This window comes from Macaca nemestrina, chromosome 5 (assembly GCF_043159975.1).
Source record: "Macaca nemestrina isolate mMacNem1 chromosome 5, mMacNem.hap1, whole genome shotgun sequence".
In the NCBI taxonomy this organism is placed as follows: Eukaryota; Metazoa; Chordata; class Mammalia; order Primates; family Cercopithecidae; genus Macaca; species Macaca nemestrina.
The window spans coordinates 149,069,647-149,095,554 of NC_092129.1; the positions used below are offsets into that span (position 1 = coordinate 149,069,647).

Here is a 25,908-nt window from a genome sequence, read left to right on the forward strand (position 1 = left end):
CTTTCCTCCTCCCCTCTTCTCTCTCCTCTTCTTTGTCCCCTCCCTTCCAGCCCCTCTGGCCCTGCCCCAGAGCAGCAGAACACCCAGCTGACAGCTGGACATGCCAGTCCCCACCAGCCCTTCCCCAGAGGGTCAGGTGACCCTTCCCTCCCCAGGTCACGTCAGCCCGGCCCTCCCGGACAGACCTCGCGCACCAGGGCTCTGGTGGACAGTGAATGCTCCACGCTGGGATGGGCTGTTGCCTGATGCCTGTACATGGTGGGCACTGAGAGACAAGATTCCTGGGCCCTGCCTTCCACACACTCCCTACCATCTCAGAGGAAGCTCTGGTGAGTGCCGCCTTGTGGGCAGGGACGGGCAGGGCCAGCCTTGCTGAGCCTTTGACGGGGCCTGACTGAGGGGAGAGAGGGTCTTGTGTCCACAGGGCCTGTCTATACCCTGGGGTCTCATCTCCATTCCAGGCTGGTCAGGAGTCTGCCCCACGGAGGTGCCAGCGTCTTCGTGGAGGTCTGTCCATCTGTGTGTGGCGGGGGTGGGGTAGAGTGTTGGGACAGTTCAGTGCGTATAGGAATTCTGGCATCTGCTCCTCTTTCATCCCTCTCCCTTCTCCCAGGGGAATTCCACCCCTCCCCTTCCAGGGGTGCCTGGAGTCCTCTCACTTCAGGGTGGACTGGGACTGCAGAGGAAGCTGGGGGGAGGGGCAAGTACAGGGGGCTGCGTTAACCCTTAACAGAGGCAGGTGTCCAAGAAACGTGGGCAGCAGCATCTCCTGGGCCCAGGAACGGCATGTCCTAGCCCAGCAGCCCCAGCTTTCCACGGGAGGGGGCAGGAGGCTGGCACAAGGTTGGATGACGTTAACGTCAACAGCAGCTGCCTGGGGCCTGGGGCCTGGGGCCTGGTGCAGGGTGGTGGTAGACCATGGGATGGGGGTCATGGGGGTCGGAGGCATGTCTCCACTAAGCGGTGGTCCCTGATGCCCTGGGCAGTGGTGGAGTCTTGGCCCCCACCCATGACTCTTCTAGGCACCCTAGTGAACCTGAGAACTGAGCTTGCCTTGGGGGCCTTGGGGTCCCTGGGGGCCTTAAACCCCCCATGCCAGGCCTCTTCCCCAGAAATTCTGATCCCATGGGGAGGGACTCAGGCTTCTACACTTTTTAAAAGCTACCCATTTATTTTTTATCCTTTTATTACGAAAAACTTCAAGCATACAGAAAAAAATAGAGGGAATGATCTCATGAACACCTGTACATCCTGCGCCTGATTTCAGCAGTGGCCCGAGTTTTGTCGTATTTGTTTCATCAAATACGCTACAGCTAGAGTGTTCTGACATCACAGCATGCCTCTCCCCCATCACAAAGTCCCTCAGTACGTCCTCACATAACCCACTGTCCACTCACAAATGAGCAACTACCCATGAGTGTCTGCGTCCTGTCCGCGGTCTCCTTTCCCCAGCTGGCCCCAAATGTCTGTTAGTGTTTTGTTAGAAGAGGATCCAGTCAAAAGGCACTGGGTCAGCAGGTCTCTTAAATCTCTTTCAATTAGGAAGAGCCTCTGCCAACCTCCCGACCACCCACCATGGGTGATTTTTCCCCACCACTTTGCCTTGCTGAATCGAAGGGGTGGGGGGTGTCCCAAAGGAGGGTAAGAACATGGCAGAGTCAGACAGCTCTCAGTACAGATAGGGAAGCTGAGGCCCAGAGAGGCAGGCACAGGGAGCCTGAGGCAGAACCAGGTCTCCTGTCCCCTCCTGGGCCACTTCCCTGCATCCCTGCCCCTCAGTGCTCCTGTGGCCTCTGGGGCCCTCCCCATCTTCGCCCTGCTGCTTCTGGGGGTCACAGGCCAGGCCAAGCCCACCCCCTGGACAGTAGCATCTCCTGCTTTCTCCTGCCCTCCACAGAGCACTGAATAAATCCTTCCCAGGCAGAAACCCTGATGGTTGCTATCTTATTCACCAGCAGCCACAGGGAACAGCAATAAACTTTATGAGCATCAGGTCCTTCGGGGAAGGAAGCCTGCGCACTGGCTGGGGAGGTGAGGGGTGGGAGCGGGAGCAGGAGGGGCGTGCTTGCCCGCGGGCTGCAGTTGCAATGAGTTACCTCAATACTAGTTACTGCAACTCATCCAGGGCTGGGAGGCCCAGCTGGCAGCTGAGAGGGCTCACCCACCCACTAGGGTGCCACAGCCTGGGTGGGATGGACAAATGGGGTGGAGATTGCTGGAGATCCCGTCCTGCTCTGCCCAGATGGGCTCTCAAGTGTCCCACCGCCCCCAGCCCATTCCCACCCCCTCCCCCTCAGCCCCTGACCCTGGTTAAGCAGCGGAAGGGGAGGGCAAGAGGAGATGTTGTTATAGAATGTTATGGGGAGAATCCAACCTCAATGATGGCTTCTGAGCTTTTCAAAAACCCCCTGCCTGGTGGAGGCAGAACTTCAGCTGCCGTTGGGGCTCTCTGGGACAGGTCTGGGCAAAGCCAGGCAAACCTAGGGCAGTTCCAAGAATGTGTCCCCCAGTCGCTGGGCGAGGAGGTGGGTGCTGGCTTTAGTTTTCTGTTAATCCCTCTCAGGCATTTGGAGCCTCAGCGTGTGTGCTGCTGCCCTCTGCTGGGGAAAGACCTTGCCTGCATTCTCCCTCAGCCACACACTCCCAAACACGCACAAGCATTCACACGCACTCACACAAACATGCAAACACACACACGCACACACACTCCGTCCCATTATTGTGTTTTGACCTTAAAGAGCTGTTCCATCTTGCAACCATAAAACCGCCATGCTAACCGCTGGCAACACCTTGCGTCTGTGGCTCATGGGCCTCTTGCACAAGACAGGTGGTGACTGGTCATATTACTTAGAGGAAGGCGGCAGGTGTGGGGCAGGGTGTTGGAGGCTGGGAAATGTGTAGGCAGGTCTGGGTGTTTGGCAACATCCAAGATCCTGGGTGCAGCTTCAAGAGGCAAAGTCCAGAGGAGAAAAGCATGCCTGGGAGGGGCTGTCAGAGCAGTTGCTAACCATGGCTGAGGAGCTGCGTGTCCAGGGGTCAGGATCTATTAGGGGACCAAGAGGGAGAAGCCCTCGCAGCCTCTGCCTTCCCAGAGCAGCCCTTCCAGTGGCACTCGACTTCGTGAGTCATCTTTCCCCCATATTTCTCCCACCTTGACAGCAAGATCAGAACATTGTTGGTGCTGCTAAGTACATTTGTCAGTGGCTGAAGGGCTTCTAAACTAATAATCGCTGTATCAAAATCGTATTTGGTCCTCAAGCTGGAGAAACATTGTGAGATTTTAAATGTTAAGAAAAAAGAAGAAAAAGAACCCCTCTCAAAGGATAAAATCAGCCCCGAAATAAGTTTCTATGACTGAGGAATATGAAGTATTGTTCTGTGATTCTAGAAATCAAGCCTTCCCCGGGAAACAGATGCTCTCCTAAGCCACATATTTCAGCCATGGCTGGGAAAGTGATGTGTGAAGTCCCCCAGCACCAGGTATTGATCCCACCGAGCCGGGGAGCCACACGGACGGAGGGCGCACCATCCTACAGCCCTTGAGTCATTTTTAGAATGGATTTTAAAACTCCATTTTTCCCCCTGGAAAATAAGCTTGTACCTTCCAACCTGGATGGCTGCACGACCCCTCAGCCATGTGAGAAACTCCAAATTTCTCCTGCCCATTACAACCTAAGCGGTTTTAAATGGTTTTTGGGTCCTCTCATCTCTAATAGATTAAAAAATGCTCCCTTGGGCATCGCGAAGACATTGAATGGTACTTGTACCAAACCTCTGGCTCCGAGAGGCCTGTGAAATGTAAGTTAGAGCTTCAGAGGTGAGAGGGCAGGCCATAAACCATGCTGCTTTGCCGCCTGCCACATTTTATATTATAGTTTTCTTTTGCTACAAGCTGTTTCTTAATTATCTTCTACCCAGAAAGCCCTCTCTCCACCACATGGCTAAGATTTATCGGGACGTGGTCCCGAAGGCTTCAGCACCCTGATGATCTCAGGAGACCACCTCCCTGCACTGAGCTAGGGCCCAGGCCAACATCTCCTCTGGTTGGCCAGGCTAGGCTCACTCTCCGTCCCCCTCCATTGCCGGCTGCCTCTGCAGGCGCCCTGGTGCTGCAGCACTGGCAAGGCCAGCCCAGCACTCCCGCATCCTCCTCCTCCACACAACCCTCCCCTCCAGCCATCGCCTCCCACCCTGTCCTTGCCCTTCCCTATTGCTCCTTGTACACACGCTCCCCGAAGCAGGCCCTCCCCCAAGCTCCCCAAGGCTGAGCCAACATCTCCCCTCCTCCTGGACCCCTTCTCAGACCCCTCAAACCACCCTGATCTCAGCCAGGAGCAATACCTCTCCTAACCTCTTCTCTAGGACCCATTTGTCAACATAGTTTTTTCCCTACCAGTCCCTATGCAATCCTCATTACACTCTTAGGATCTGTTGATTGAGAAAAAGAGATGATGACAAAAACTACCAGGAATTCAATAATGCCTTTAAATGAATTTGTATTTTGTTAATTACCAACACATTTACATACATTTGAGAATTATCGTGCCTCTAGGGGATTACTTTCCTACTCTGCAGACTGTGGTGGTGAGGATTTGGGTAAGGTCTTGGTGGGCCCCCGGGTGACAGCCCTCACCCAGGGCCCTAAGAATCCACACTGCTAAGCACTTCGTTAGGCACTGCCACCAGCAGCAGGATGCCCCTGGGTGTGCGCTCTTGCTGCCCAGCCAGGTGCAGCTTCTGAAAGTCTCCCTATCCTGACACAGGTTACTGAGACAAATGGCATAAAGAGGGCCCCAGACATCACCCTGGCCCTAAGAGCCTGAGTTGGGTCTTGGTCCTGGGTCTCTGAGACTCTCAGAGACAGCCAGAGCAACTCAGCAGCCACTCCCCATCCAAGGGGACTGCACATGGTCAGAATGGGCATCGACTTTAGAATGAGAAAGACTCGTCACGGCCGAGTCCCAGGACTAGTGCCTGCTAGCTGTGGACCCCAGGAAAATTCTGCAACCATTCAGACCCTCAGTGTCGCCATCTGAAAATTCTCATCTGGAGAAACAGAGGTGTGACTGTAAAGCCAGGGGTCCAGAATTGACCCTTAGGAGTGGCAATGACATAGGATATGTTTGTGCAAGGAACGATTTGAGTACCTGACTCAAGTGAAGTTGCTTTCTTTTCTTTTCTTTCTTTTTTTTTTTTTGAGATGGAGTCTCGCTCTGTTGCCCAGGCTGGAGTGCAATGGCACGATCTTGGCTCACAGCAACCTCTACCTCCTGGATTCAAGCAATTCCCCTGCCTCAGCCTCCCGAGTAGCTGGGATTACAGGCACGTGCTACCACACCTGGCTACTTTTAAAAATATTTTTAGTAGAGACAGGGTTTCACCACGTTGGCTAGGCTAGTCTCGAACTCCTGGCTTCAAGTGATTCACCTGCCTTGGCCTCCCATAGCACTGGGATTACAGGCGTGAACCACTGCGCCAGGTGAAGTGAAGTTGTTCTCAACTTAAGAGCTCCACACTGGATGCCTGGCTGTGAGTCAGTGCATCAGGCAGGATGAACTAGGTCCTGCTGCATAACAAGCTACCCCCAAATCTCAGTGACTTCACAGAGTGAAGATTTATTTCCATAATGCTATATATCCAGTATGTACAGTCACTTAGGGACCCTGCTGACAGAGGCCACACCTCAGCATGTGCTTCCAAGATCACCATGGCCAGGGAAAGAGAATAGGGGGAATATCTCTTGAAGTTCCCGCCCAGAAGTAACACATGGCACCCATCCACATGATGCTGGAGAAAGCAAATCACGTGGGCCACGCTTACCTTCAAAGCTGCAATCATACCATGTTCCCACAGGGAAAAACAGAATGTTGTGAACAGCCCTGACAATGGCCACAGTCAGCCAGTCTGTTTTCGGATATAAGAAGCCAACAGGCTTTGAAAAGATATAGTCCATGACTAATCTATTCCTATTTTGAACCCCTACAAGTTTGATTTGTGGTTTCGTCTGCCACCTTCCCTAAAATGGGAGTGTGAGTCCTAAAAGAGATGCATCTTCTGTAATGTTAATGAACTCAGATTTAGCATGTGGAAAGTGCTTACAACATACAAAGACTCTCCGGAAATAAAACTGTGCCGACGGGTTGTGACAAGTTATGATGCCCTTCTCCGCCTCAGGTTGATGGGTGGCATCTGTCATTGTGTCTGGCATCAGCGAGGTCTTGGGGTCTTAGAATCACTGGTATTGTCATCTGTCTCCACTCTGGAAGCCAAACCCACTCACGGCCCTGCTATCAGTGACCCTCTTTTCAGACTGGGGAGTGTCTCATGGGCTAGCACAGGCTGGCTGTCACTCAGGCCCCGTGGGGCTGCGGAGCAGGGTCTGTACTGGCAAAGACAGCCCAGGGCCTCATTTAACAACCAGTTTGGTGGCTGTGCCCCATCAGCAGAAATTAGCCCTTGAGTCTCCTGGAGTGAGGCCCAGCGTTACTTCATTCAGGACATGATGCAATGACAGGGCAGGAGGACACAGAGACCTGGGGCCATCTGTCCACTTCCTGGTGGTGGCAGGGGGATGGGCAACCTTTAAGTTGAGCTCTTCTGGCTAGGGGCATCTCACCCTCTTGCCTGCCTCATTCTTACTCTCCCTATGCCCCCCCAAGGAGCCCTAGGGAAGGATGCTGGGCAAGGGGTCTGAGCTGCAGGGATGTGGGAGGAGATGTGGGCTGGAGAGAAGGACAACTGTCTCCCTTCAAAGCACTAAAGAGAGCCAAGGATATTTGGCAGCAGGCGCCTCACCTGCCATCCAGCACCCAAGCTGACTCATGGGAGTTAGTCCTGAGAATAACCCAGGCAGTGACAGACCCCGCGTGGTGGCAATGCTTGGAAGAAAGACTCCACGAAGGAGTGTCTGCGCTTTGTCATCAGAGCATCACGACAAGGCTGTGGCAGAGGGCCACAAGCCAAGCCTCAGAGCGCTTCCCCGGTTCATCTCAGGCCTCAGCAAGCTCCAGGGGTGCCTGGAGTAGATCCTGGGCTTCTGACCCTTGCCCAAGGCTCTTAGGAACCAGAACAGGCCCAGGGCGCTGTGGCAGAAGTGCCTGCATGTGGCAAAAGGAAGGTCTGAGGTGAGAAAGGTCCTGCCAACTTGAATGATTTAATTGGGACTTGCCCGTGAGGAATGGGAAAAACAGGAGCCTCCCCCAGCTCAATCCCACAGAGCTGGAGGCCACACACAAAGGCAGAAACAGATAAAGAACCCTAGTCTTCCTTGGGAATCTGAGGTCAGCATCAGTGCCAAGGGGAGGCCACAGACTGCCTTCCCGAGCAGCGGTGAAACCTACCCTGCCCAGCCCCAGCTGAAGCTCCAGGGGCAGATGCCACTGCTCCTCCTGTCTCCTTCCGCCCCTTCCCACCAACCTGTGTCAGAATTGCAGACCACACAGCTCAGGAGCAGGAGGCCCTGCAGATGTCACCTAATCTACATCCTAGGCTGGCCCTCAAGAGAAAGGGCCTCAGTTTCCCCAGCCACCAAGTCCAGGTTTTTTTTATCACAGGCTGGCTACCTGGTAGACAATCGCTGCCAATCCGTCCAGGTCCAGGGCAGGGGAGTTTGCACTGCTGTGCCACAGGCTGTGCGGAAGGCCCAGGGGTCTTCCCTGCTCACACTGCGCTCTCTGAGGAGGTACAGCCAGGACTCCTGAGAACGTCTGAGATCAGAGGGGAAGATTGCAGCAGGAACCAGTTCCCTGCTGGGAATGACAGCGCCTCTCGAGTCTCAGTGACACCCCCAGCCAGGAGGCTGTGGGAAGGTCGATACCAACCCCTGCTCTAGGTGGGCTCCCGCCTGATCCCTTCTGGTGGTTTCTGCAGAGGTGGGAGAGAGATGTGCTCCCCTCTCCAGCCCACCCACTCCTAGCACATGAACTGAATGTCATCAAGTGGGATGGGAGACAGGCCAGGGGGTAGACCAGGCCTGGGAGACAGGAAAACCTGTCCCAGCACCACCAGTGACTTACAGGTGACTTTGGCCAAGTCCCGGCCTCCTTGTGGCTCAATTTCCTGAAGTTTGAAGTATATAAACAACAACCCTCAGCCCTCTGCAGTGTGGCCGGGGAGCACACTCTGGGGCTACCATGCCTGGGTTCAAATCCCTGCTCTTCCCATATTAGCCAGGTGCAGATAGGGAAGCTACTTAACCTCTCTGTGCCTGTTTCCTCATCAGTAAAACGGGGCTGGTAACACGAATTGCCTCACAGGGTTACTATGGGTTGTAAGGCTTAAATGGGTTACTCTACACAAAGCACTAGAACGTGGCCACAGCAAGCGCCATATGCATGTAAACATTTATTGCCATTATTTCCTTGCCACAGCTTGCCACAGTGACGTCCATGTCCTTAGAGCTCTTTGGGGAGGTGAGCCGGGGAAAGACAAGGGGCGTGGACTTCCCAGTGCAGCAGCAGGAGGCCCAGGTGTGATCTGGCTGGGATGAGGCTGTGGAGCTGGGCTGGTATCCGCTGAGGCCAGGCCTGGCTAGTGAGGGGCCAGCCCTGGGGATACAAGTGTGTGGGGCGGGAGCCTTGCTCCTTCCAGGAGTGGCTATAAATGAACTTTACAGACTACCTGTCCCTGTAGTCACCAGAAGTACCTCTGCCTGGGGACAGGTCAGCTGGCAAAGGCCGACATGCCAGCAAGCCCAGCGAGAGGGGAGGCATCAGGCTGCCTTAGCTTCTCTGCTCTACTCCTTCTTGCCTTCTCCAAATTGCAAGTAGGACTGGGTTTACAGGCAACTGGCATATCCTGTCCCATAACCAAAGGGTTAGCAAACTGAAGTTATCAGCTTTTTTGTGGGCCAATTTTCCTCTGTGTCCAGATACCTATCACCAGCTTCTTTTCTCAGGTCCTGAAACAGCTTCCCGATGGGGCTCACCTCTGCGCCACACTAGAGCAGAGCTGAAGAATGCCTAGGCTGGAGTCTCAGGCCCAGCCCCTTCACCATCAGACCTCCATCCTCCCACCCCAGCAGCCCCAGTTCTCCCAGTCACTCCAGCCACACAGCCAGTCACAGAAGCCTCACCCCTCATCCTACGTACCAGCCTGAAGCCACACTCCTTCTCCCTCCTATAGCGGCACTTTTGGCCTGTAGGGCAGTAGCCAGTGGAAGAGGCCCAGTGTTAGGGAATGAACAGGCTGTGTTGAGGTTTTCAATGCCCGAGTGAGGTAGAAGTCCAGGCGGCTGGCAGGAGCCTCTCTGAGCCAGAGGCCTGGACAAATTGATGGGCACTGCTGTGCATGAATCCAGCCGGCTGTGCCTGTGGCCTGGACTGAAGGTCAATTAGAGGGTTAATCTTGCCCAGCACTGCCCAGCCTGGTGGCATCCATGACCGGGAGTCCAGCAGAGGGAGAGAGTATTAATAACTTGGTGGCGACGGGCACTGCTGTGGGAATGTGCTCTCAGGACAGGACGAACAGGGCTGGAAAAGCCTCCCCTTGCAGTGTCTCCTTGGCACTCTCCTGAGACAAAGTCAGGACGTCTTTAGGGGCTGTGTTTCCAACCCAGAGCGCCAGCTTTTGCCTGAGACCCATAGGCCCACCCTCAGGGAGGGTAAGAGGAGGGGGAGGAGGAGGAGGGGGCCGGGCCTAGAGAAGAGCAGGCCCCGGCTTTACTTCCCACTCTCCTGGCCAGCCGCAACCCTGCGCATGGTACTGTAGACCTCACTGTCCTCATTTGCAAAGTGGCCTGCCTGTCCTACAACCCAGAGCTGTGAGGAAAATAGGACCAGCATGGCAATAATGCTAGAAATAATGATCACATATATTGAATGCTTTGCTCTGGGTACTGGGCTGTCCTTTCCACGGGCCTTATCTCAACTATGTCCCTAACTCCATGAGGTGGGTATCATTATTATCCTGTTCTACAGAGGGAGAAGGAGAAACTGAGGCCCAGAAAGGTTCAGTAACTTGTCCGAGGTCCCACAGCAATTATGTCACGGTGCCACGATGTAAATCAATGATGCACACCCATGCTGTACAAAAATAAAGCACTCCTGGCCAGGTGCGATGGCTCACACCTGTGATCCCAGCACTTTGGGAGGCCGAGGAGGGCGGATCACCTGAGGTCAGGAGTTCGAGACCAGCCTGGCCAACATGGTGAAACCCTGTCTCTACTAAAAAATACAAAAATTAGCCGGATGTGGTGGTGGTCGCCTGTAATCCCAGCTGCTCGGGAGGCTGAGGCAGGAGAATCGCTTGAACCCGGGAGGCAAAAGTTGCAGTGAGCTGAGATCACACCACTGCACTCCAGCCTGGGTGACAGAATGAGATTCTGTCTCTAAATAAATAAATAAAGCAAGCAAGCAAGCACTCCTGTACCCGTAATCCCCTGCAAGACAGTGAGAGCCCCAGTAGCAGTGGTTCAGCTTGCTTCTTGTTGGGCCTGGGATGAGTGTTCCCAGATGAAGGCGGGCAACGTGACAGGTGAAGTTAAGATACTGTCTCTGCACCCTAGAAGCTTAGCATGTTGCTTGAATTTTTTTAATGTTTTAATATTTAAATTCAAAACGTACAAAACATTATTTAAAGTCTCTGGCTGGGCCCAGTGGCTCATGCCCGTAATCCTAGCACTTGGGAGGCCAAAGTGGGTGGATCACTTGAGCTCAGGAGTTTGAGACCAGCCCGGGCAACATGGTGAGACTCCATTTCTACAAAAAGCATAAAATTAGTTGGGCATGCTGGCACACACCTGTAGTCCCAGCGACTTGGAGGCTGAGGAGGGAGGATCACTTGAGCCCAGGAGGTCAAGGCTGCAGTGAGCCAAGATCATGCCACTGCATTCCAGCCTGGGCGACAGAGCAAGACCTCCTCTTAGATAAATAAATAAAGTCTCCTCATCCCTGCTCCATGGAGGCAACCACTGTAACTGGTTTCTCATGACAGATTATTCCAGAAGTAATTGATGGATATTCACAGTCTTGTTTAAGGTACCAGTGAGGAACCTGTTCTGGGGTCGAGGCTGTGTGGGCTCTTCTAAGCACTGCCCTGCCCCAGCCACCACCTCCCTCATCTAACTTCCACCTTCCTCCCCTGCTTTCCAGAGGCCCCACTGAGAACCCACAGACAGGAGGACAACTATGCTATGACAGCAGTAAAGGCCAAGAAGGAGAAAGTTGAGGACCGCTGACAGCCCGTGTGCTGTTGGGAGCTGCCCGTTCTACTTCACACCTTCCTCTAGCAAACTGTGCAGGGACCCCACCACCACCACCGTGTGTCACCATGGTTGTGCAAAACAGCGCAGACGCCGGGGACATGAGGGCAGGCGTGCAGCTGGAGCCCTTCCTGCACCAGGTTGGGGGGCACATGAGCGTGATGAAGTATGACGAGCATACAGTGTGCAAGCCCCTCATCTCCCGGGAGCAGAGGTTCTATGAATCCCTGCCGCTGGCCATGAAGCAGTTCACCCCACAGTACAAAGGTGAGTGCCTGGGCAGCCAGGCCACGTCTGGGTGCTGCCACATGGAGGCCAGCTCATCCAATGCACCCACTGCATCCTCCTGTGCCGTGGGTGTGTATAAGGGTTGCCATGGAGACGCACCCCTCTCCCAGTGGGGCTGGCCTTCGCTGTCCTAGTTTCTCTGCACTCTTCAAGCCTCCAGGTCTAGAGTGTAATGCCGTTTGGCTTCCTTATAAATTAGCTCAAGCCACCAGGCTTCAAGGGATGGAGAAAATAAAACAACACCCATGTCCCACCTGGTCTCCAAGGGGGCATTCTGGTCTGTGCCTTCCGGGTGCCATAGCCAGCCATCTGATGCTGGCTGTAAACACAGGGCAAAGTGGGGCCTCCTTAACCTCCCTCTGAAAGCCAAGGAGGATGGCAGGACCCTCAGGCCTGGGACAGGTTTTAGGGATGCTGGGATGTGGCTTGCTTGGGAAGCCAGAACTGCCGCCCTCACCAAGGAAGAGGCAAAGCCAGGGATACGGGTTGCTGCTTGTGTGTAGCTGGGAAACTTCTGCATGGGGCAGCATGGATCTGAGCACAAGGTGGGTTCTGGGGAAAGAAAGTGGGTGGGGAGGGTGCTGCCTCCAGGCAGGGGTCAGGCTCCCCAGGACAGGGTGATTTGTCCACACCCAGCCTTCTGAAAGTGAGGCTTACAGGGCTCAGCCACACTCTGCCAGGTAGCCGGCCCCAGCAGTGAGGTGACTGCTCAGAGAAATAACCTCTTTAGAGGACTGTAGACCCCATGACTGCAAGCTGCTGCCCTCGTCAAACTGTTGATGGTGAAGGTGACAATAATATCCAAATAAGTCAATGAAAAACACATTTGCATTTCAATGATCAAGATAACTGGGAAGGATGGGGCCTGGTGTTTCTCAAGTGCAATCTGGCCTGGGAAACCAACTTCACCAGAATCCAGTGTGTATGTGCACAAAGGTGCACAGGTCCCCACGCCCCATGCCAGACATGTGAATCAGAATCCCTGGGTCTTGGGGTGAGGGTCAGGAATTCTCTTTTTTTTTTTTTTTTTAATAGTTTCGGTCTTGTTGCCCAGGCTGGAGTGCAATGGCGCGATCTCGGCTCATTGCAACCTCCGCCTCCCAGGTTCAAGCAATTCTCTTGCCCCAGCCTTCGGAGTAGCTGGGATTACAGGCACCCGCCACCACACCCAGCTAATTTACGGGGTTTCTCCGTGTTGGTTAGGCTGGTCTCAAACTCCTAACCTCAGGTGATCCACCCACCTCAGCCTTCCAAAGTGTTGGGATTACAGGTGTGAGCCACTGCGCCCAGCCAGGAATTCCTATTTAGCATGGTCCAGACCTAATGCCGGTAGGGAGACCAGGGCCTGGAGCCTTGAGCATTGCTTCCAAGCACTGTTTCACACATGCCTGGACTTCAGCCGGCCTGCCACTCCTGAGAGTCTAAGACAAGACCGATCAGCGTCACACACGGAGAGACAGGGGAAGATGGTCCGTGGGCCACCTGTGTGGGCCTCCCTCTCCCTGAGGTCTTCCCAGCCCGCAGGCTGGTGTTGCCTGGCTGGTTGTGGGGTCACTTCCCATCTTGTCAGAGCACCCACTGGAATTAATGTCTGTTCCTTCAGAACTAAACTTAGCCCAGCAGAGGGGTGGCAGGATCGTGTGTGGGGCGGCCTCCTGCCAGCACCATTTCACGCTTGCTCCACACAGCTCTGGGGCTGAGATGGATGCCGGGCAGCCGCAGGCTAAGTGGGAGAGGCAGAGAGGTTGGCCTGGCCTTCAGGAGGTCGTCCTCACCCCCTCCTCTGCCCTGAGGTCTGGCTCCTAACTGTGGGCTCTTGGCCACATGGGCCTGCTCCACTCAGCTACACTGTTACTAAAGGGGTGAACTCGGGTGTCAGTGCTCAGGGGTCATCTAGCCCAAGGAAGGAGGGGGAGTGACTTGCCCAGGGTCATTCAGCGAGGGCCTCAGGTCAGGGGCACCTGAATCCCCATAAGGCTGCCACAAGGGTCTCCCTTTCCTCCGCTATAGGAACAGCCCTCACTGAGAGGGGCCATTTCTGAAGTGGCCACCACATGCCACAGAGTGCGTGTTCTCTCTTCTCACCACCCTACACCATGATGGCATCAGGGAGGACGATGGGCAGGGACGCCACTCCAGAGGGCAGTCTCTTGGGTCAGAGCTCGCCTGGGACCTCTGCTGGGCTCTGCAGGCGTGACGGTGCCCTGGGGCTGACCCCCTCTCCTCCCAGGCTGCCGGTCAGCACTGGGCAATGAGGATGTACTCGTAGGTCCAGTTGGTTAACAGTTGACCCGGTTGACCCGATTCATATTACAGACGGCAGCAAGTAAATGCTTTCATAAACTTAAAAATAAATACATGATAGAATATTCACGGAGGCTCAGGAAGCTACTAGGCCAAACCAAAATTGCTGAGATGCTCTGGGCATGCCAGTTGTGGCAGTAAGCTCTCTCATCTGTCCAGCTGGCATGGTCTCGGGTTGAGATGCATGGGGAGGGCTGGGCAGGCCCTCCTGCCCAGGGCAGGCAACTGGAGACTGTTTGTTAAGGGGGTTATCTGCTTGGGGTCCCCGACTTCAGAGGGAAGGGCTGCGCTGAGCCACAGAGGGGGGTGAGAGGGAAAGACAGACAAGAGCTGGAGACAGACACAGCCCGTCGGAGGCACACAGAAAGACAGAGAGGCAGAGATGCAGAGCCTGGCTGTGTAACTCTGACAATATGAGAAATGGAAATGACTTTTGGATTTTATTGGTTTTGGGTTATTTGCACCTCTGCTCTCCTCCATTTACTCAGACACTCAGAACTGATGAGATCAGACAAGGGCTGGAGCCTGGAGAAGCGGGTGAAGGTCACGCTTCCTGTCCCTCCAGGAAGGCCTCCTGGGCCTGGGGCTCCCAAGACTATGGTTTCTGGCAGACCTGTCACCGTAGCCTCACATGTAGCAAGGCCAGGGGAGTGCTGGAGGGCAGCGTGAATTTTCCAAGACCCAAAAGGGCTCTGCACAGGACCGGCACACCAGGCTCCCCAGGCAGCTGGGAGGCCTCGGGGCTCCCCAGGACCTGCACAAGGCTGGCAGCTCTCCCCTCTTCTCACACCTGGAAGGATGGGCTCGGGACAGGCATTGGTTTGGCCTGGGCTCCCAGCTCTCAGTGCTGATGACCCTCCCCTCAGGGAGGAATCACAGCCTCTCTATTCTCTCCTATGGAACAGAATGACCAGAACAAACATGACAGGGGACACAGCAGGAGTGTCCCTAATGCAAACTCAGGGTAAACATAGCATGACAACACCAGACCCTCCGGAACAGCCTGTCCCTTCCTCCATCCCCACGTCTGGCATGGCCCTCCCAGAGCTCCATCCCACACCGGCTGTGTGCCCTTGGGCAGGTTATCCCATCTCTCTGAGCCTCGGCGCCCACCGTCAACACTCTTCCAGGCGTACTGTGACTTAGCAGTAGCAAGGGAAAAGCAGTAACATGCCACCCAGCAGGTGGAAGACAGGATGGCTGTGACGATCTGTGATTCCTTCCTCAACCTGCCATCAGCCCCTGTCTCATAAGCAGGACAGCGACAGTGGGCTTGGCCTAGGGGTGAACGCTAATGGCAGGTGAATGGTAAAATGCCAGGTTCGGGGACAGCATTATGGTTATCATCATGACGACTTCACAGGACACGGGAGCCTGGGATGGGGTGAGGAAAGGCAGCACCTTTTAGGAGATGGAGAGGACTGAATGTCACTCTTGGGCTGCAAAATTAGGGCACTGGGAATCTGAGATGACAGGACTGGCCCAGGGAGACCGCTGAGCTAGGCACAGGCAGCTCTGGAGAGCGACTTGCTGAATTATAGAGCAGCCCTGAAAATGAGTGTCCACGCTGACCAGCCCAGGAGGGCCCGGCAGCGATGCAAGCTGGGAGATCAGCTGCCTTCACGGCTAGCTCAGCAGAAATTGCCACTTACTCTGAGAAGGTGACCACGTGGCTGGGGGGAGAAATAAATACCTTGGAGGACATACAAACATGCAGCCTACCCTCTCTTGGTCAGGGCCTGGCAGAAAACAAAAGACACACTCAAACGAGGTTAAATGAAGAAAACCTTAAAAAGGAACCGTTTGGCAGGGTGCAGTAGCTCACATCTGTAATCCCAGCACTTTGGGAGGCCAGGGCGGGTGGATCACAAAGTCAGGAGTTCGAGGCCAGCCTAGCCAAGATGGTGAAACCCCACCTCCACTAAAAATACAAAAATTAGCCAGGCGTGGTGGCTGGTGCCTGTAATCCCAGCAACTCAGGAGGCTGAGGCAGGAGAATGGTGTGAACCCAGGAGACGGAGGTTGCAGTGAGCCGAGATCGCGCCACCGCACTCTAGCATGGGTGATAGAGCAAGACTCCGTCTCAAAAAAAAAAAAAAAAGGAACTGTTTGCAGAAATATATGCAGGATTCAGGGGAACAACCAGGGACTGGGGGGACCCAGAGACCATCAACACTGGAAAGCTGTCACCACCCCAGGCCAGGAGGGCCACAGAGAAACACAGCAGGGTATGAACACAGTGAAGAGGGGTGGGAACCAGTGGAATAAACGCCCAACCTTTCTCCTCCCACCCTCCCATCTCCTGCCAGTGCCCCCCACTGGCAAATCCACTGGGAAACTGGAGGGCAAGGGAGCCACTGGTATACTCCATCAGGTCACTCCTTCAGCATATAGCAGGACAGAGGGGTGCGGAGTGTGCTGGTGACGGCAGGCGCAGAGAGGATGAGCGCATCAGCTGCAGGAGAGAGGACACGTATTCTCACCTCTGCTTCTCCCAAAACCACAAGGGTGGCCACCTCCTTGGCTACTACCAAGACTCTGGCGAGGCCAGGCACCACCGGAAGCCAAACTCCACGGAGGAAGGCCTGGGCTCTGTCACCACCAGAGGGAGGACACTAAAGGGTGGCCACAGAGCTGCTAATGTGCCTGCCACAGCTAATTACCCAAGCCTGGCCAATGCCCAGGAGGATGCCCCTTAGCGTGTAGGGTAAAGGTATTTCAGACACTCTTCACTTTCACAACCAGTGTTTTTTTGTGCCTCAATGACCAACACCGATGGTAGGAGGTTACACAGTTGGGGAAACCTCAAAAGGCTTGTTTCATCAAAGAACCATGTTCCACCAATAATCTTCATGTGCAGATACGTCTAACCAGAGGAAATGGCCGGCCATCAGCTCAAGGGCAGACAGACAGGGGGAGGGCGAGTGAAGGGGTGACGGGGAGCCCCGAGCCCTGGAAGGCTGTGAGAGGAAGGTTTCCTGGAAGAAGCAGGTCCGATAAAGATACATGGGAGGGAGAGGAAGGGTCATCAGGAGGCAGAGGGCACAGAGGAGGGATAGGATGGGCCCAGCTTCCCTCACTGGCACTCTGAGGTGGGAGGCCGCTTCGCAGAGGACCAGCTCCAATGCCCCCAGGTCAGGCAGAGCCGGCTTGGCTGTGGCGTGACTGGGAGGTACGACTGTGCACAGAGGAACTGGAATACGAGGACAAAATGTGCGGAGTTGACTTTGTTTAAAGCGCAAAGGGGCAGGGAAGTGCGATAAAGCAGAGGATGTGTCAAGATCAGCCCAAGGCTACTTTCTCCAAGCTCTGGGGCTCATTCTGGGACAGCGAAACCAGGCAAAACCAGGCCAGTCCCAGAGCTCTTCCTTGAGAGAGGAGCTGGGGAACGGGGGAGGTGGACCTGGACCATTAAGCTAAATTCCCAACCTGTCATCGCTCCTGCATATCCGCATGGTGGCCCTCTCACCTGGCTCCTCCCCTCCCCTTCCCTGTGTGTTTGCAGGCACCATCACAGTGCACCTCTGGAAAGACAGCACAGGCCATCTCAGCTTGGTTGCCAACCCAGTGAAGGAGAGCCGGGAGCCCTTCAAGGTCTCCACAGAGTCGGCGGCAATGGCCATCTGGCAGACGCTCCAGCAGACCACCGGCAGCAGTGGCAGCGCCTGCGCCCTTGCCCAGTGGCCGCACGCCCAGCTGGCACGCTCACCCAAGGAGAGGTGAGGCCACTGGGCAGGATGACAGAAACCCTGTCCCTCGGCAGGGACCAGCACTGCTCCCACCTGTGCCCAAGGCCAACCACTCCCCATTAGGGCTGGTGCTGAGAAAATGAGAAATTCAGATGAATGCTCTGTCTAGAATAACCAATGTGACCAAAGAAAGGAATGGATTTTCTTTATGCCACTCCTAGAAGGGAGGATTGTGATGCATTTTATCACAGAAGTTAAAGCACAGGCAGAGTTCTCTACTGAGTAGGTATCCGGTACATATTTGTTTAATTAAATACCTGTTTCACTGAGACCATGAAGTGTCTCTGGGGAGGAAATGTACAGAACAGAAACCCTAGAATAGTGTATGTAGAGGAAAAGTGTGGCTAATTGCTCTCAGAAATCATCTCTTTCTCTAGCAGTTGGAAGGGGCCAGAAGGGAGGTCAATGTCGTGCTCAGAGGGTCCCTGGAGATGCAGGAGGCTCAGGTGCCTGAGATCCCTACCAAAAGCTTTGACAATGTCAGCTGACCTTTCTCAGGTGAAAGGGCTCCCCGGGGCTTTTTAAAACATTTATGGGAAACAAAAGGGAGCTAATACAATGAAAATGCCTCCCTTCCCAAGGAGTGCCACAGATCTCATTAAGCCTCTGGGCTTGGAGTCAGGAAACAGGTGCATTATCTCCATTTCACAGATGGCCACTCCAAGATGCCCAGAGGGCAGGAGGAAAGGACCTGCCACTGTCCACACTCCCCGCAGCCCCCACCCCACTCCGTGCCCTTCTGAGGTCTCAGGGAGGTGACGGCCTGCCTGCTGGATTATCAGAGTCCAACCCCAGGCTTGTGGTTCCGGTTAGGGCCACTGCCCCCTTAGTGTGTCGCCTCAATAGTAAGACCATTAATAATCCAGGTCACTTGCAAGTGAGTTCAAATCACCTCAGTCCTCTGAGGGGGCAACATGTCCTAGTAAGTTCTCCAGGGTTTGGAGAAGCCACTTGAGGGCTGCAGTGTGGTGAAATCTGGCCCCAGGACCTGAGTTGGGCAGGGAGGGTGCCCCAGCCTGATGAGGGCCACCCTGGAGAGCAGCTGGGACCACCCTGTCAGAGCCCATCTCAAAGAGCCCAGTCAGCCCCAGGCAGCAGCGCTCTCAGACCTCTGCTCTGACTGTCCTGTGCTCCCCTCCGCCGCAGCCCGGCCAAGGCTCTCCTGAGGTCTGAGACCCACCTCAACGCTCCAGCCTCCTCGCTGGTGGAAGACACTAATGGGAACCAGGTGGAGAGGAAGAGCTTCAACCCATGGGGCCTGCACTGCCACCAGGCCCACCTGACCCGCCTGTGCTCCGAGTACCCAGAGAACAAGCGGCATCGTATCCTTGCCATCCCCCTCACGTGCAGTCCCAAGGGCGGGGGGATAGAGAGACACAGAGGGGCAGAGGTGAGTAGAGGAAACACACACAAACACGGGGCCAGCGAAGGGTGGGCAGGGAGAGACAGATGTGAGGGACAGCTGGAAGGCACAAGCCCTCAAACTCAGGTCCTAGAAGAAATCAGCTGCCTCCAAAAGAACAACTAGACAGTATGGGGAAGGCAGATGGAATTACACTGAGCGCAGTGCCCTCGGGGGGCCCTGGCTGTGTCTTTGCCACTTGGCAGTAAAGACAGGTTAGGATGGGAGTGTCTGTGGTCAGACAGGAATGATGAATGCCATATTGGGTGAGGGCAGCAGGGGGCTCAGAGAGCTGGATGAGTCCCCAGCCCCAACCTCCCTTCCATCCCTCCAAATTCTACCTGCAGGTGTCTTCCCATGGGGCCCACACAGTGAGAGGGAAGTGTGGCTCCTCCCTTAGGGGAGTGTCCATGGGGTGGACTATGGGATGAGGTAAGAGCCCCTCCCCTACTTTTTCAGGGAGAAAATTTAGGTTTGAAATGCCCCTTCGTCACCACTGCTGTGCTCCTTCCTGCAAATGGGTGGCTGGTTTCATAGTATTTACCAAGACACATCCGCAATCATAATCCCTAAGAAGCTTTTGCAGGATAATTACTCCACTGAAATTAATATTCCTGCAACTCATCTCCAAAGCTAACATCAACCCACTTCTCCCAAAAGGTATTGGTCCATTCAGCAGGACTGGAGGTTTTAGCCTTATGATTTTCTGCCGTAAAATGTAAATTGGGCATGGCCTGCCAGGGATTTCACGCTTGCATTTAAATTTCAACCTCAGAGCAAAATGGAAAAGGAAAAAAAGCTCACATACTCATAAACTCCCCCTAAATAAATGGACTTATTAAAGCAGCCTGCAAAGCTAATACTTTGAATTCTTAATAGCAAGGATGAGCTTGTCTGTAAGGAAGGCAATGGGAGTGAAGAATGGTGCCTGGAATAGGGAATTTCCAGGCAGCTTCTGAGGCATGCAAACGGCCTGTGGCGGAACAGTTGCTCTGAAGTCCTCAGAGCCTTCCTTAACGTGGTGTGACTAGGGTTCTTGTTGCTGGAAAATGTAGTGTCACAGTACACGCATCCCTGCGTCCTGGATCTGAAGATGGGGACCCGGCAGCATGGCGATGACGCGTCCGAGGAGAAGAAGGCCCGCCACATGAGGAAGTGTGCGCAGAGCACCTCAGCCTGCCTGGGTGTGCGCATCTGCGGCATGCAGGTAGGTTGCATGGGGCCCGCCGCTGCGGGGGAACATCCCAGCACGACCATGGTGGGGTAGGGATGTCTCCTATCCAGATGCCACTGCCCCCTGCAGAGCCCTTCACTTTGGAGGAGCCACAGAGGAGGCCAGGAGCCAGTCTTCCAATGAGGAAATGGTCTATGACACACTTGGTCATTTCTTTTTCTTTCTTTTTTTCTTTTTTTTTTTTTTTTTTTTTTGAGACAGTCTTGCTCTGTCACCCAGGCTGGAGTGCAGTGGTGTGATCCGGCTCACTGCAACCTACGCCTCCCGGGTTCACGCCATTCTCCTGCCTCAGCCTCCCGAGTAGCTGGGACTACAGGTGCCCGCCACCTCGCCCAGCTAATTTTTTGTAATTTTAGTAGAGACGGGGTTTCACCGTGTTAGCCAGGATGGTCTCGATCTCCTGACCTTGTGATCCGCCCGCCTCTGCCTCCCAAAGTGCTGGGATTACAGGCATGAGCCACCACTTCAGCCCACACTGGATCTTTTCAAGAGTACCCTTCAGAATAGTGATGTCAAAAACCATCACATTTGAACGTGGTCTCACAATCTTTGGTAGCTGAAACTTTCCACAGTGACCATGTGGCTCCTGCTCATGGTGCAAGCGGACCTTTGATGGCAGTGTGTGAGGCTGGGCTGGGGGAAGAACTAAGAGAAAGGGCTTCTTGGTGCAACCCGTGGCTTCCTGAGTCCTCCTTCTCTTGAATGATAAAGCTGAATTCTCTCCTTCTTAGATGCTGTATGGCAATCAGCTCTTTGAATTTCTATTAGCCATTTCCCCTTCTTAATCCACCTTTTCTGCTGCTTTTTGTTACCAGTTCTGGTTAATAAAGTGGGAAGGTCATAACCTGCTAACCCTGCAAAGGAATGGTTATTTTCTGTAACTCAGACTTTTGGGCTCTGATGTGGCTTATGGCAGGGCCTGTGGGAGAACAGGAGAAAATAAACTTCCTCTACTCGCTCCCTCTTATAGTCTGTCTACTCAAAGCAAAACCAGACACCGATTTGACGGTAAACGTTATAGCTTTCCTTAATTGAAACTGCCACCCCTTGAAGCTGGAAGTTGAGTCTATAAATTTGTTGCACAGATGTCCTTTGGAAAGCCGGGAATGCAGTCCTCAAGAGAATGGAGTGTGATGATTTGTGGTGTAAATGGAATCTCTCTCTGGACCTCAAATCTTCTGAAATTGATCTGATTTATTTAGAAAGTGATGCCTGTCATGTATTTATGACGGCTAATTTAGCAGCCAATCTGCAGCCCTCCAAAGGCAACACCAAGTCTATCATATCTTTCTGATTTTTTTCAACACTGGTTTTCTATAAACATATCATGTAATCTGAGGGCAGGAATGACGTGAGAAACTGTCTTGGCCAGGCACAGGCTGCCCCTTCTAGGTGTGCCAGGCAGAGGGGTGCCAACCCCCCCTTCTGACCATGCCCACTGCTGGCCTTGGTTCAACCTCGGCTGCTGCCTGTGCCATCTGAATTAAACGGGGGTGGCTGCCACTGTCCCCCATCAGCATCTCTCTTCCATCTGCTCCCATCTGGTGGCCAAGACACAATAGGGGAGGGGAGGAGAGATGGTGCCAAGGAGAGGAGCCACCAGCCCCATAGAGCTGCCATGAACCTCCCTCCTCTACCAGGCTCCCCTCAACTGCACTGGCTGCCTGGAAACTCTGTCCACACCTGACCTAGCCTATCTTTTTATCTTCAAACAATTCACCCCACTCTACCTCAAGAGGCATTATTGTTGCCTTGGAATCTGCAGAGAAAGGACTTTATAAACTTTGTTGAGGAAATTTTAATCTAGTTGGCTTTCCAAGGCCATTGGCTGTGATTTCAGATTCCTATTAAAGCTTTCTAGCTTGGGTTTGCTAATATTTGAATTGAAGAGGGCCAGAAGCCAAGGCTTAAATCACGATTTGGAGGTTGACATTGGAAATTCACAAGAAAGAAGATCCAAACGTTTTCCTCGTGGGTGGAGGGTCACCTCTGTAGGGTGAAGGATCTTTAGACCTTGGATTACTACTAAAGACTTGCACAGAAAGCATTTTAAAATGTAAAAGCTACCCTGGCACTTGACAGAAGATCATCTTCTGCTCATTTCAGTCACTCTTGCCCTACATCTCCTAAAAATCTGTTCTTATGTTATCCTAGCTTGTGATGCTGCAACCATACCAGATGCGATTTGTTTAAATTTCCAATCTTCACATTTTCTTTCTTCTTTTTAATATAAGGTTTATCAAACAGACAAGAAGTACTTTCTCTGCAAAGACAAGTACTACGGAAGAAAACTCTCAGTGGAGGGGTTCAGACAAGCCCTCTATCAGTTCCTACATAATGGAAGCCACCTCCGGAGGGAGCTCCTGGAGCCCATCCTGCAGCAGCTCCGGGCCCTCCTCTCCGTCATTAGGAGCCAGAGTTCATACCGCTTCTACTCCAGCTCTCTCCTCATCATCTATGATGGGCAGGAACCGCCAGAAAGAGCCCCAGGCAGCCCACATCCTCAGGAGGCTCCCCAGGCAGCCCATGGCAGCTCTCCCAGTGGTCTCACCAAGGTTGACGTCCGCATGATTGACTTTGCTCATACCACGTACAAGGGCTCCTGGAATGAGCACACCACCTACGATGGACCAGACCCTGGCTATATTTTTGGCCTGGAAAACCTCATTAGGATCCTGCAGGATATCCAAGAGGGAGAATGAAACTTCCTGGGCTTCTCTGGATTTTTCTGGGCTATAGATCTCAAAAAGGGACCTGTTGGTTGCTAGGGTAGTCCAGACACCCCTTAGATATCTTCATAATAGTCCTATCTACCGTCAAAAACCATCTCTATATACGGCAGACTATGTTAACAGCTGCTGAACAAATCAGCTCTGGAGGTGATTCCACATCCCCTGGCATCATGCTCTAATGCTGCTCATTGGAGAACGGATAGCCAGGAAAAAGTGGCACCTTCTGGAGTACACTGGAGGGGGCAGCCCAAGTTAGAGGCCACCATTGCTGTGACATTCTGGAATATTTGCATCTAAAAATGTTTACTCGTTACCATGCTGCAGTCCGCGCCAGCTGTGAGGCAGAAAACTTGACTTGAAGCAGCCTTGAAGAGTGAGTTCATGAGTTCATGGTTTTTCTCTTTGTACGGGCTGCCTGCTCCAAGGGCAGGCAGAGCTCATGAATGCCTCTTACCTTCCTAAGCAGAGTTTTAGGTGAGACAGGATGAAGCAGAACAGATCTGCCCATCTTACCTGCTCTGCACCCAGCTTCCAAGTGGACAGAGCCAAGCCCAGGCATGAGCTCTGGCAAAGCAAGGCCCCAGATTCTTCATTTTTGCCTGTGGAAAGGAGGGTCCCTTTACAGACTTTTTTTCCTTTTTTTTTTCCCCCAAAATCTCTTAAAATGAGGAATCTCTTAGCAGACTTTGGAGTTCCCCATTCTGCCACATTCTGACCATGAGACGCGGCTTGCAGTGGGGGTGAACGCACATAAGAAGGGACCACTGATGCCCAGCTCTACTCTCTGCTTTCTATTTATTTATTTTGGGGGTGGGTTGGGGAGTCAGAAGAACCTGGAGGACTGAGGAAACCAGGGGCAATGTTTACAAGACTGGTGGACAAGTGTAAATATGGAATAAGAACAAACAGTTCTAATTAATTCCTTCTTCTGCAGTACGGAAACCTATTACAATGCCCTTGAGTCAAGCACTGAGATATGTTACCCAATTAGGGAAATACATTTGTTAATAAAATTGCTGAGGTCACCAGTGATTATTGGTGTGCCTTATTACCCTTTCCATTTGTTTATTCTGATCACACTGTATGATAGTTCCAATTTATGAGCGACTAGCGTATACCACAAGAACAGTTCACTGATTTCCTACAATCCTTCAGGGAACTCGGGTGGAAATGGTGGCTAATAAAATATTTGCATGTATCTGCAAGGCAGGCACCAGACCTGAGAAGTAACTGGTCCTTTTATTTGAATCTCATACAATGCACAATTAAGTAATTTTTTATTCTCATGGATAATTACTATTCACACTCCAAAATCCACACTAATAAAAAGAAAGAATGGACCGGATAATTAAAAAAAAAAAACTTTTGTTTAATTTTAGGACATACTCTATGGGTTTCTAAGCAGGTTAACTTCCCAAATTATGTTTGGCCAAGGCAATGATGTGATTTATTTGCATGCTGTGTGCCCAAGGTGGGAGAGTTGAGTCAGAGCATGTTGGGTAACAAAAGGGAGTCAGCCTAAAACTAAATATTTGCTAATGACAAAACAGAGCCCTAAATACTGCCTTTTCCAGGCCAGTTCCTTGCTTGAGAATCCGGAACCACATCAACCAAGTCCAAAGCCCCCTGCTTCGTTTCTCATTTCTCCCCCTGTTCTCAGCTCTGGGTGTGAGGGGACTTGCCTGAGGATGGCACAGAGATGATTGGCTGGAACCCAAGTCTTTGGGGGCTGGCCCACCCAGGTCATTAGCTGTGTCACAACTATTCCCTGTGGCCGGGGCCCCAATTCCTGCCCAGGTGATGCCCCCTCTCTCAGCTATTCCTTTACCCCATGGCATTCCTTATATATGAGGTCTTCTTCCTCCTTCAAATCATTTGAGGCCCAGCCCATGTTCCCATCTCCTCCTAAATATGTCCCTAAAAAAAGTAATTTGTTGTTTAAAAACAAAGTGGGGAGAACAAAGTTGTCTACTGGTTTTAGTGCATTCTTACTGGACTAACAGACTCCGAAGGGTTGCTGTGATCCGAAAATTTGCATGTGACTCTGCAGATTCAGAAATTCAATGAATTTACAGACTGAATGAGCCCACCCAGTTGCTCCAATCTGCGAAGCAGGAGAAGAGAAAGGCATGGAAAGAAGAGATGATGGGGTGTGTATGTTTTTGGTCTCCAATCTGTGTTTACTTGAAATGGCAAAAAGAGTGAGGAAGCTCTAAATAATCTGGCAGTCAGCAAGAGTACACTGAGCAGCTATTCCTTGCTCATCTCCTGGCTCACGCTGGGGAAGATGCAGCTCTTGAGGAGCCTGTATTCTAGTTAGGGAGGCAAGAATAACACACATGAACTGACACAAACCATGCAAGACAGGACCCAGTGAGACAGAGAATCACCTGTGTGGGGCAGACGATCAACCCTATCATTTACAGTTGAAGATGTTCGCTCAGAGCAGGGGCATCACTAACCATGTTGAAGGAGGTGGAGCTCCATCTGAACCCTGAAGGGTGAGGAGTGGAAAAGGGCTGGGGGATGGGTGAGGGGACAGGAAGAGTGGAGAGTGGGGGAAAGGAAGAGTCCAGCATGCCCATGAGTCTGTGGACAGAACAACCCATTTGGAATGGGGGTTTTGTGGTTGGAAGTAGTAGAAGAGAAATGGAATGAGCCCAGATGGTAGAAACACTTGAAAATCTAGTCAAGTAGATCGTTTGTTTGTGATGTCATTACTCTGTCCTTCTTTCCTTCTTTCCTTCCTTCCTTCCCTCCCTCCCTCCCTCCTTCCTTCTCACCAAGTATTTACTGAGTGTCTGGTACATATAACACAGTGCTAAGCCCTTGAAAATCTGACTAAGTAGCTCATTCATTTGTTTGTGATTTCATTAATCAGTCCTCCCTCCCTCCGCCCCTGACTCCCTCCCTCCCTCCCTGACTCCCTCTCTTCCTTCTTGAGTGCCCAGTACAAACAACACAGTGTTAAGGCCTACATAGGAAACAAGGAAGTGTGA

General features: G+C 52.9%; 1 protein-coding gene across 1 annotated transcript; it reads left to right on the forward strand.

The window, feature by feature from the left end:
• Positions 1 to 240: 240 nt before the first annotated feature.
• Positions 241 to 25,085, forward strand: LOC105474472 (inositol hexakisphosphate kinase 3). Its single transcript, XM_071097187.1, has 6 exons — positions 241 to 329; positions 11,091 to 11,467; positions 17,298 to 17,511; positions 18,688 to 18,863; positions 19,975 to 20,150; positions 22,412 to 25,085. The coding sequence occupies exons 2-6, from the start codon at positions 11,269 to 11,271 to the stop codon at positions 22,877 to 22,879; spliced, it is 1,233 nt and encodes a 410-aa protein (XP_070953288.1). The 5' UTR covers positions 241 to 329; positions 11,091 to 11,268; the 3' UTR covers positions 22,880 to 25,085.
• The last annotated feature ends 823 nt before the right edge of the window (positions 25,086 to 25,908 follow it).

Bases quoted from the DNA above. Each gene is read 5' to 3' on its own strand.
- LOC105474472 (XM_071097187.1), top strand. From the start codon at position 11,269: ATGGTTGTGCAAAACAGCGCAGACGCCGGGGACATGAGGGCAGGCGTG. The intron at 17,512-18,687 runs GTGAGGCCACTG...CCTCCGCCGCAG, and splicing joins GCACGCTCACCCAAGGAGAG to CCCGGCCAAGGCTCTCCTGA. The intron at 20,151-22,411 runs GTAGGTTGCATG...TTTTAATATAAG, and splicing joins TGCGCATCTGCGGCATGCAG to GTTTATCAAACAGACAAGAA.